At 31.2% G+C, this 12653-nt stretch overlaps 1 protein-coding gene across 1 annotated transcript; it reads right to left on the bottom strand.

The window, feature by feature from the left end:
• Positions 1-9098: 9098 nt before the first annotated feature.
• On the bottom strand, positions 9099-11786 carry LOC131020515 (heavy metal-associated isoprenylated plant protein 6-like). The gene is made up of 5 exons (XM_057949368.1): positions 11590-11786; positions 11328-11505; positions 10468-10688; positions 10069-10159; positions 9099-9806 (listed from the first exon to the last, which is right to left on the bottom strand). Exons 1-5 carry the CDS (start codon positions 11596-11598, stop codon positions 9250-9252), a joined length of 1056 nt encoding a protein of 351 aa, XP_057805351.1. The 5' UTR covers positions 11599-11786; the 3' UTR covers positions 9099-9249.
• Between the last annotated feature and the right edge of the window lie 867 nt (positions 11787-12653).

The raw sequence follows: 12653 nt of genomic DNA, 5'->3' as shown, positions 1-12653 counted from the left end.
AGTCTGGCACATTTATGCTCCTCAGAAGGTCAGAATTACGGCATGGCGAATATTGAGAAACAGGCTGCCAACTTGTGATAATTTGAGAAAGAGAAATATCCAACTTGGTGAGGAGGAAATGATGTGTAACGTGTGTTGCCAACAAGTGGAGTCAACAAAACATGTGTTCCTTTCATACCCGAAGACCGGACAGGTTTAGACCGAAATTCATAATTGGCTGGGAATGAGTGTTGCACGACCACACGACATTGATGCACATTTTGATTCCTTCGTTAATCTGGGACGGGGAAAGAGTAACCGAAAGTTGCTATCGGCATTGTGGGCTTGCACCAACTGGATTGTCTGGAAACGACGAAATGAAAGTAGATTTGATGGTAAGAATTGGGATGTCAAAAGTGTGATTGGAGAAATAAAAGCGAGGTTGTGGTTGTGGAGCTGGAACAAGACTTTTAAGATGACCGATAGGGATCTTAACTTTCAGTTTTGGATCTCCAACGACATCTCTGCTTTACTTGTGTAATGATTTGGTACCTCTGGTACCAATGAATCCTCAATAATATCTTTTTTTGATAAAAAAAAAATAATATGTGTGGCACGTGTTATTATATATATATATATATAGGGAGAGGTTCAAATAAGAACCACTAATAAAATAAGAACGGAGAACCATTTTAAGCCATTCGATCATCAAGATCTACGGTGGATGCATCATCTTGGTGGATGGATGCAGGTGCTGGGTTCGAATCCTGAAGGGGGCAAAAAAATTATTTTTTTCGGATGCATTAAATTTAATAGCGGATGCATTAATTTGTATAGCAAATGCAGTAATTTTATTGGTTCTTATGTTCTCACGATAATTGTGGTTCTCACTATAACCGCACCCTATATATATATATATATATATATATATATATATATATATATATATATATATATATATATATATATATATATATTAGGTTCAATGAAAAAGGCCTAAATGTAAGAAAGAAGAGAGAAGTAATCTCATCCGTTGATCTTATCTAATCTAACGGACATGATTTATTCACGCCATGTTCAACGGATTTTTTCGTTGAACATTCGTGAATATATACAATATTTTTGGGGGTTCTGGGTTTCGACCCCCCATATGTTCAACGAAAAAATCCGTTGAACATGGCGTGAATAAATCATGTCCGTTAGATTAGATAAGATCAACGGATTAGATTACTTCTTTCTTCTTTCTTACATTTAGGCCTTCTTCATTGAACTTTAGCCTATATATATATATATATATATATAGGGAGAGGTTCAAATAAGAACCACTAATAAAATAAGAACGGAGAACCATTTTAAGCCATTCGATCATCAAGATCTACGGTGGATGCATCATCTTGGTGGATGGATGCAGGTGCTGGGTTCGAATCCTGAAGGGAGCAAAAAAATTATTTTTTTCGGATGCATTAATTCTCACTATAACCGCACCCTATATATATATATATATATATATATATATATATCAAATCAAACTTTTATGGGGGAGGAAGTATATGGTAGTGGAAATCTTTTTATTCCTAGAAAATTCTGAATATTTTTAATCATTATCTACTAAAAAGTACTATATATTATAGTACGTCATTTAAAAATATACGTTATATATACTAGTACAGTGCATTTATAAAAAGGAGAAGAAAAGAAGAAACCCACATCAGATAAAGTAAAAGATCCACTAAAACTAAATTCCGAATCATTAAAAATGTTGATCTATAAAAAGGAAAATAAAAAATCATTGAAAACGTTGAGATACTTGAGTCAATTGAATCATTGATCGATATGTCAACTTGGGTGGTATATATGCATTGAATGTGCATCTTATTTGATGATTCATTTTTGACCATTTATATAAATACTATCCGTGATATACTTAATTCAAGATGCGAATGATTAATTAATGCACATTTTTTCGAGTAGTAGGCTAGTAGCATATATGTTATACGATTATCGTTTATTTTTTATGGTTGGTTTAGAGATAGATAAAAATTACTCCATTATTGTTAGTTTAGATTTGAAAATTAAAGATATCTCGAGGCCTTTGATAGTTATGTCATTTGAGCTCGTTTTAGTTTAATTTATATCTCATCTGTCTTATTAATCATAAAATTAAAGTTAAACGAATATATTTAGGAACATTTACTTTTAATGATTGGGTAATTTTATCTTTGTTAGTACTCTAATCCTATAATTTTAATGAAATGTGATTCAAGCAACAAAATTAACTCTAATAATAGAAATTATTAGAGATTTTGGGATATCCTAAAATTTTATAAATCCATCTATGTATTTAACCTATTCTCAAAATTCAATTATATCTCAAACATCGAAAAAAATCCGGATAATCAAAGATAACTTGATTTGAAAATTGAAAATTCAATTAAGCTATGATTAGCAATTATGAAAAAACTGAATTTTTTATTAGTGGGACACTGAGTTCTTTTCAAATTGTTGCATCAAGGTAAAATGGCTATGATTTTGTGCACATATATAACTTAAATTATTGGACCTTAGGTGAATTGGTTCATTATGGTTGGTAACAGAAATATCATAGAACTCGAGTTTCAAAAATATTTTTTTTAGTTCGAAATTAATATCTCATGTATATATACGTACACATACAAAATAATGATTGTCGATCTCGTTAAAAAAGGTAGTTTCTTTTTATATTTTTCCTTTAAAAAAAATATATGTCTCGTGTTTTGTTATGTTGAAATGCTTGCAATTCGTGTCACGACCAATTTATCAAATTTGACATACCGAGTGAATCGATAATTAAATAAAATAAAAGTTTAGAATATAATAAGACAAAATTAAAAAATGTGAACTTAGGCATGCTAATCGTATATATTGATATTGCTAGCTGACACCTTCGTAACTATGTTCTATTTTGCGTTTCTTAGTCATGCACCCAATAATGCAAGTAATTAGAATTGGGATTAATTTGGCACGATGGGAATTAAATTTGTAGTTTTGCACTTTTTATTTTTGTCCAGCTGTATGCTTTTAATTGTTTTTTAATCCTTTCTTAATTAGCTCCATCTCCACTAATGATTAATATGGATTAAATTTAAACGTGGAAAGATAAAATTAATAAAACGTTTTAGGGCCCTTAAGAGATACCGCAGTACTCCAAATCTTCCATTAATTATATTTGAACTACTAGCTAGTATTTTATTTAATCTTTTATAAATTTATAATATTTGCCAAACACATAATAGTGTTATTACTATTATATAATTAATGAAATAAAAGTACGTGAGTATAGAAGCAAGCAATCAAAGTCGGACTCCACTCATCTTGTTAATTTGTCCCATTTGAACTCAGCAAATACCAATCCCAAAAATTTGAATGAGGTGATTTTTGGACACGTATTTAATCCGGTCACGTATATCAATTTCAAATGTAAAAAACCAACACTTCTGTTCGAGAAAAATAAAATTCCTTCAATGACGCTTTACAAAAATGTATATTTACAAAATTACATTAAACACATATATATCTAGAATAGTGTTAAGCTACAAATCCTCCTTATGATATAGTAAATTATATATGAACTATTACAAAAATGATGAATTCAAAACAACGGAATTTTTGCTCTCCACATGCACATTACATATTCATTCAGTAAACTCATAAATCTACCATTCCCTCCCAAAAAAAAAAACTCATAAATCTACCAATATTTTCACGATCTAATGGGCCGAAAATGATTTATAATTTATATTATATTATATTATATATATATATATATATATTATATATGTATATATAGGGAGAGACTGAGATAAAGAATCAGATAAAATGTAAGAATTCTATACTATATACTATTTGTGAGCAATTATCATGAACACCACTTGCATGTAATGTATCCATATTAATATATTTTTTTTTATTAATGACAAACTACGATCATAATCATCATATACACTTAAAAAAATTGATGACTAAACTTTTACTTATTTTTCTTTTTAATTTTTATATGATGTTGATCTTAATTTATGAAATATGAGAGAGACCAAAATGAAAAGGAATAATAAGGTGAATTACACATTGATAGTGCTCGAAAAGAGAAATGGTCGGAGGATTCATAATGTACAAATTAAAAAAAAATGTTTTGAGAAGTACAACTTGAAGATATTTTGGGACTGCAATAGTTGCGTCTTCAACTTTTATCGCCGCGTGTTCTTATAAACTTGTACAATAGTGGGAAACCCAAATTCATAATAATTTTGTCTCGCATTTTTGTTTTCTATATTGCGAGTTAGCTTCCAAATTCGTGACCAAATAGTTAGATATTTAACCTAATTAAATCGTCTATGTTTAATTACAAAAGCAACATTAAAATTCAAACTCGTAATTTTCAATATTCCTCTCCTAGAGCCTATTACGTCAATTGTGGAATATATCGATCGATAATTAATGTGAATGAAAAACGACAAGTCTCAATCAACTTTTATAACAAGTCTTCATCGGTAGTAATCAATTAAGTAGTGCAACTGCCAATTTGTTAGAATCAATTATTGAAGCAAATAGGTACAAAGCCAAACACGCAATTTTTCTTAGCGTTTTTCATGCTTGCAAAAAAAAAAAAAAAGTTTCCATTTCAGTGAAACAATATTACACAGAAAATTTCTAACAAAAATTTTCAAAAACGATATTACACATAAAAAACTAAACCGCTGATTTTTGTCTCCTAAATTGTATGAAAAGCTATGGTAATATTATTGTGAAATCATCCATGGAAAGAGTTGCTTTTCATCAATTTGATTAACTTCAAACTTTGATCGCCAATGTAATATATTTAAAAAAGCTTGTTGGCTTCCTTCTCAAATTAACATATTTATGATTTAGATAGATGAAATTCAAATAGTTTTATATATTGTCGAAACTTATCTAATTAAAAGGTGACTAATAAGCCCTAATAATAATGGAAAAGTCACCGAACTTTACACCATCTTATAGAGAAAGTGAGGGGTTTCATGTAATGCAGCTATTAGTCGTTCTCAAAGGCCATATTTTCCTAACATATTTATTTTCATAACAAGAGAAAGCAACATAATTATAGATTATGATACATCAATTTAATCTATTGCCGTATGATTTTCTTGAGATGATAAATTATAGACTTTGGAAAAATACATTTCAGTAATATAGAAACGATCACCTACCCACCGTGGACAAGTATAATGTGCCCACCGCTGATGTGGTAATCTTAATTAGAGTAAGATAATTTTAATCAGAGTAAGATATGTTAATTCTCTTTCCAAATTAAAATTACCACATCAGTGGTGAGCACATTATGCTTGCCCACGGTGGATAGGTGATCGATTCTGTTTAGTAATAATAACAATAAATTAATTTGCCAATTTGCCCCCACGTGAAAACACTCTTTAACATTATTATTGCATATCTATACTATATTAAAAATGGAGTTTCCAATTGAAAATCAATTTCAAATTGATTTAGATGGTATGACATTCTCCAAATTGTAACCATATTCCTTGCAACATGGAGAGAGAATATCACGTCACTATTTTTTTATTTTCATTTTATCTTAATTATATATTTCTTCTTTTTCTTTCTTTATTTCAAAAAATACACAAATTCACTGATGACCAAAGTTTAATATATCTATTAAATTAAAGATCACGATAATAATTTTAATTTGATATGTGATATGAAAATAATAAATATAGTTATCATTTGAAAGATTGAAGTTTGTTAGTATTAAATTCCTTTTGAATAATTCATTTTTTCAAATTTGTGTTAACGATTTATTTGAACTAATTTCTTATTTTATTTTTCTTTACTCATGTAAAAAAATTACTTTTCTTTACTTGGACTCATTTGATCTTCTTCATATATATAAATACATTAGAGTGATTAAATAAAAATATTTTAGTTATTTCTTTCTAAAATTTCCACTTTTACTCATTTTATCAAAAAGTACATATAATTATTTGGACGCAATAGTAATATTGTATTCATTTTATTCAAAAAAAAAAAATCTTATTTAGTGTATTTCTATATTTTCGTCATATGGTTATATGTTTCATACTTAGATTTCTTATAATATATACTTTTGAGAGTTTAAAATATGTTTTAATTCAACCTATATAAATGTGGTATATATTTTATTATCAATTTAATTTAATAATTATGTGCGAATTTTTGTGTAACTAATTAGAATTAGAATTGTTTTTTCTCTTTTCTGAATCTGCCGCTAAATATTTTGAATTAATGGATTCAACCAAATAAACACGTGTAGAATTATTTTCGGTTTTTCATACGTTGGGAGGAGTCAAAACGGTGAAAACAGAATTTTCGGAGCTATTAATGTAATAGACTAATAGGCGACGGCCGTTACATAAAAAGAATTGAGATATCATTTATAATAATGATTAAAACAATTGCATGAATAAGACGTTTGATTTTGTCTAGAAGGTAAAGATGCGATAAAATGGAGGGCCATGTCATTTCTAGATTAAGTAATGCTAACCATAAATTAATTAAATAGGAAAAAAAATTATTTAATTTATTTGTTCAAATAAAAAAATATTTAATTTTTTTGGTATTATTCACATTGAATTTATTTATTTGTATTTTTTGTAAATTAAAAAAAGAAGAAATTATCAAAAAATAACTACAATGTAGATAATGCAAAAAACTAAGATTTTATTTAAAGAAATATATTAAATAAATCATTTTTTTCTTATTTCACTAATTTGTGGCCAGTCACATTGTTTCTACGTACATAGATTTATTGTTCTTAATATTAGCATGATTTTAACTATTCCTAATATAATTAATGTACGTCACTTAATAAATAGATAGATAAGCTAATTAATTTGGTTGGGCGGCACGTATGTTTAAAAGATACTAGTATCATGTCCTAATTAATTAATAATTTTTGCTAGTTACAAAATTGCATACACCATTACATTTGTAATGACTTCATTGACAAAGTCGATTGGAATTCACAACTCAAAGTTTACGAGTATAAATTGCTTCCAACGCTTTATAAATTAAAACAAATATCTAAACAGCAATCCAATATTTACACAAAATACAATCTACAAATTAAAACAAATATCTAAATAGATACAATCCAATATTTACACAAAATACAATCTACACCTTGTCAGTACTGGAACCTCTACCAATGACATAATGAAAGAGAGAATCTTTTGATGTTTCAATTTTACAGTTTGAGCTCGCAGCCTCCTGAACTTCTAGGTTCAAATTATAGTACAAAGTTTCCTTAGTAAATTTACTTGATCTTCTGTATAGACGGCTGGATTTAGAATGCATCCCCGGACGGCAGGTTCACTACAAAGTCAGCGTACAAAGCAATGAAATCAAGTCGGAATGTGAACCCAAGGCAGACCATCGATGCTTGCAACAATGTGGAAATCTCCGGCCCCTCAGAAAGCAATCGTGATAGCTTGGAGGATGCTGCGAAACCGACTTCCAGCATGTGTTTTTTTTTTTTAGCAGAAAAATGTATTCAACTTTCATAGAAAAACGGTACCAGCAGTACCAAAGAAGAACAGAGGGAGGAGATACAACAGAGAAAGAAAAAACAGAAAATAAAGAATGGCTCAAGCACCCGTCAGTCTCAAAACTCTCCTGAATTTGCTGCTACAAACCAGCTCCTAAAATCTTCGGGTGATTTCTGAATATTATAAATCGTCATCCAGCTCCATAATCTCGACTTAAGCTCCGCTTCAACTTTATTACAATTCCACTCGCCTTGCTGGAATTTGCATTCGTTTCTCAACTTCGAAATGCTCCAAATCACTCCAGACCACACACCAAGCAGAAATCGTTTTTCTTTCTTACACCCGAGATTGATGAAGGCATTAAAATGATCTTTTACCTTACACTGAAGTGCCGTTTGCTTGCCAAGCCACGCGACCATCCCGCTCCACAGTTGATAGGACTTAACACAGCTAAAGAACAGGTGATCAGCATGTGTTAACTTGAGGAAGAGGAATGTCCCCTTAGGAGATGAGGAAATCATGTGCAGTGAGTGCAGTAATCAACGCGAGTCGACAAATCACATTTACTTACAGTGTTTGAAGACCGAGGAGGTGTGGAACGAGATTCAAAAGTGGATGGGGATCAGTATGGCTCGCCCACATTCGGTCGAAAGGCACTATGGCATGTCTACTTGCTTCGGGAAAGAGAAGAAGATCAGAAATCTCCTTATGGCAATTTGGGTCTACTGCACATAGATTCTGTTGAAGAGAATGAACGAGAGAAGATTCGAAGGATAAGACTGGGAAATCAAAAGCATTGTTATGGAGATCAAAGTTAGAATGTGGTGTTGGAATAAGATCTTTGGGATAGTAGATAAGGAGATGGATTTAGCATCATGGTGTTCAAACGAGTTGATCACTCGTGTTCTGTAAGGATGATTCAACTTGGTACCTCTGATACCTTTATCTAATAAAATTTTTTGATAAAAAAAAAGAAGCTAAAATACAATTCTGATACATACTAAGTACTCGTTTGGTTCAAATAGAGGAATGAAAAGGAGATGGAATCAAATAAAAGAATGGAATAGTAACAATAACTATTATTTTTATTGATTGTTTAGTTAAACAATGGAAATGAATCATGAGTAAGAGATTCCATTTCTTCTGTTTTCCCTCAATTTTGAGGGGTAATAAATTGGATAATTAGATTACCCTCAAGTAAGAGTAATGATTAATTCATCACTTAAACCAAACAATAAATAATAAATTCAATTAATTGAATCTCTTTCTCACTTTTAAAAACACATGGGCTAAATTCAAATACTAGCACGTAAGCAACTATTGTCTCTTAATTCATTAATTCTTTTGTTCCAAAATATCGGCTGATATTAAATTGGTCTTTATTATCTGTAATAAAATAATACTACACGCATGATAATGGATCCAACAAATCAATTTTATTCCAACTACTAGAACAACACTCATCAATAATGAATGAACCTAACACTACATATATGCATATCTATTTTGACATGGGAATGGAAGAAATTAAAGGCCATAGAGCAACAACCTAATGTAGCGCATGCAACTACTACATACGTAGTAAAATTTATTCAATATATTCCCGAATAAAAATTTTATACTCTATGTTACATGCACTATATATTGCACTCTCTCTTCCATATATACAATTTAAAATTGCAACTCTAAATATCGATCATAATATTTTATACGTTTACATCACGGAACACCCGTTAGGATTTTCATCACTGAACATGTCATCATTCGTGTTCGTGTTCAAGTACGTGGGTGGCGGCATAGGAGGCCCGGCCTCGTAGTACCCCATATTCGTATGACTTTGATGATGGTGCATGCCATATTCTTGATGCCCATAACTTTGGTTGTGCATCACCATAGGCATGGCGTAGTGCGTTTGAGGATTGTAACTACTATGATGCTCCATCTTGCTCATCTCCACCTTTGTTTCTCCACCGGCGCCGGCAGCCGCCGGTTTTGCTTCGGCTTCTTTTGCGTCGCCACTAGCCTGTTTTTGCTTACCACCACCTTTTCCAACAACATCGCTTTCTTTGTCTTTCTTTTCTTGTTCTCCGCCGCCACTAGCTTTCTCTTTGCTGTCTACAGCGGCGGCGGCATCCTTGTCCTTTTTTGGAGGAACAATTTCTACTCCTCTTTTTAGCTTCTCTCTTAGATATGAAACTAGATCATTGACGTTCATTGTTCCAATTGCAATGATCAAATCCTTTTGCAGATCAGTTGTTAGTGAGTCAACGCCTATGATCATGAAATAATTCCCCACGTTAGATCATGAAACATATAATAGTACACGAAGAGCAAAATAATATATTTTTTATTTTATTTGAGTAGAGTAAAAATTTGAGAGGCATCTGCCATGATAAAATGTGACAATATAGGAGCTGAGTGTTAGTATTTTATAAAAATTATCACAATTCTATGATGTAAAATAAGTGCGAATTTAGTAGTACAAAATAAAATAATGTAATTAGATAAGAGTGAAGGGGGCCACAAAACTCACCATCAAAATTCTTAATTATAATCCGCTTTATTTTATGCGCGCATCCGTCACAGTGTAGTTTGGTTTTCATTGTCACAGTGCTAACAGCAGTCTGAAATTAAATAACAACCATCAATATATATAAATAAATAAACTAATTATATTTTAATTAACGAGAAAATATCACTTTGATGTTTGAATACATTTTTTTAACAATTTTATTTGAACATATTCAAAAATCACTAATTAATACTTATATGTTAGGTATGCAGTCGTTCTGAGAGTGCTCATTAGAAACATCAGCAGTCGAAAATCGAATGATAAGATTAAATTGTGAAAAAAAAATTTAATACCATTAGTATCAGTTTATAATTTTGCATACTATAGTAGAAAAATTAAATTTCAGAGTATAAAATTGACCTTTTTTGGCTTGTCCTCCTCTCCCTTCTTCTCCTCAGCCTTCTTGTCATCAGTTGCGGCGGCGGCGCCACCACTTCCGGCGTCGTTCTTGGGCTGAGGAGAGATGAGCTCCACCTTCTTCTTGGTCTTGATTTCAACTTTTTCCCGGAGCCATGCGGGGTCCACATTTCCCGTCACAGTCAATTTCTTGGCGTCACAGTCGGCCTTCACCGTCTCCACACCTTCACAAATTGGACCACACCTCTATTATTTTTCACGTCCCTACAGATGAGGGGTCATGATTGTGCCTTGCGCATTATCATGTCTGCTGCTATGGTAACTTTAGCTAAACCCCAAAATATGGGGTGAATTTCATTTACTAAGATAAATTTGAGTTGATTGAAACCAACGCTAAATGTATAGTTCCTTGATAACTCCGAAAAGTGCTAAGCTGGTTGCGACCGAATCAAGAAAGGCCGGTTTCACCCATGTTTGACATACTAATATTTTTCTATAAAATAAGTATTTGGTTTCTAACCTATTTTAATATCTTATCTTAATTTTTTACAATCGATACTACTAACTACATACATGAACGAATCTCGTCATGGACATATTGTTTGTTCTTTATAAAATAAAATATTTCTAAGAATTTGTTAGAAAATATGATTTACAAGCATTCGTGTGGCCTATAGTTGGTAAAAGCTAACTAAATATTCATCACCAACCACACTATTATTGTACTACTATTTATTTAAAAAAAATTAAAATTATGCAACCTAATTTTTATTCCACTAACTAAACTAGTAAACTAAAACTAATACTACTAAAAATCAAATCTAAAACTATAAAAAAAAAAAAAATCAATTATGAATAATTACCTTCCAAATTTCTAACGGAGCGTCTGACTTTCTTGGCGCAGCCTTGGCAATGTAAATCCATCTTCAACACCACCGCCATGGGAGCCACTTTTTTCTCTCCGCCGCCTCCCTCCGCCGCCTTCTCGACGGCGCCCTCCGCCGCCGCGTTCTTCTCTACTTCATTCTTTTTCTCAACTTTCTGAAAACACACACGCACTCACCACAATGATTACAAAGCCAAAAGGGATGGATTGTGATAAGGGGAAGATCAAAGATTAATTACCTCGCCCATTTGCTGCAGGATTTATGAGTTTCTATATTTTTTTTTTTTACTTTTTTTTGGTGGAGTAAATATTTGTTTGAAGAGAGAAAATGGAGGCAATCGCTGGGATATATAGAGCTGAGTTTTTGATGAAGTTATGTGGGCCCTGGAAATATTTTAAAGAAATGAAAAAAAATTATATGGAAAATACATAGAGCAATATGTTTTGTATGTATATGTGGATGTGGAGTGGCATGAGACATGAGTCATGATGACGTGGGATTTAGACTTGGAATTCTTTTTAAGCCAGCTAATCTTGACTAGGCCATGACCTGCTTGAGATTTCCTTTTTCCTTTTATTTTTGTTTTTTTCTTCCCATTCATAGATTAGAAAATATGAGTGGAAAGGAACCTATAATCTTCTAGTTATTACTTATGAGATTATCCATCCCATTAATTAGGTTATCCCATCATTAAAATATTTGAATTTGTGTATTGTCCTTTATAGAACGGAATATCTTGCTAATATCTCGTAGCTTAGTTTGGTAGAATTTATATATCATTATATATATAATCAATTTAGCCTTAGACTATAGGGTGTTAAAATTGTTGTAATGTCTCATATAGAATAGGTGATATATTCATTCAATTCATTTTTGAACTTAATTATTAATTCACCTAAAAACTTGTACTCCCCGTCTCAATTTTTAGTATTCATTTGAGAGTGACATGAGTTTTAATAAAATGATTGAGTGTATTGTGAGAAGAATAAAAGTCTCACCTTTTATGTGAATGCTAAAATAATTAAAGTGAAGAAAGAGTCTCGCTTATTTTTACTAAAATATAAATTAAACATCTAAACGTGGGACGATCAAAATAGAAAAGATTGATACTAAAAATTGAAATGAAGAAAGTACCAATCATTTTGGTAAAAAAGACAAAAATAAAATCACATTTGTAAATATATTACCAGAGCTCCAAATTACATGCCCTCAAAAAAAAAAAAAAAAAGTACTACCATTTATGGACATTTAATGTGGGGAATAATGGATAGACGACAATGATAAAATAATTTATTTTTTTGG

This window comes from Salvia miltiorrhiza, chromosome 4, assembly GCF_028751815.1.
Source record: "Salvia miltiorrhiza cultivar Shanhuang (shh) chromosome 4, IMPLAD_Smil_shh, whole genome shotgun sequence".
Classification (NCBI taxonomy): domain Eukaryota; kingdom Viridiplantae; phylum Streptophyta; class Magnoliopsida; order Lamiales; family Lamiaceae; genus Salvia; species Salvia miltiorrhiza.
This window is presented reverse-complemented; position numbering and strand designations above follow the sequence as displayed.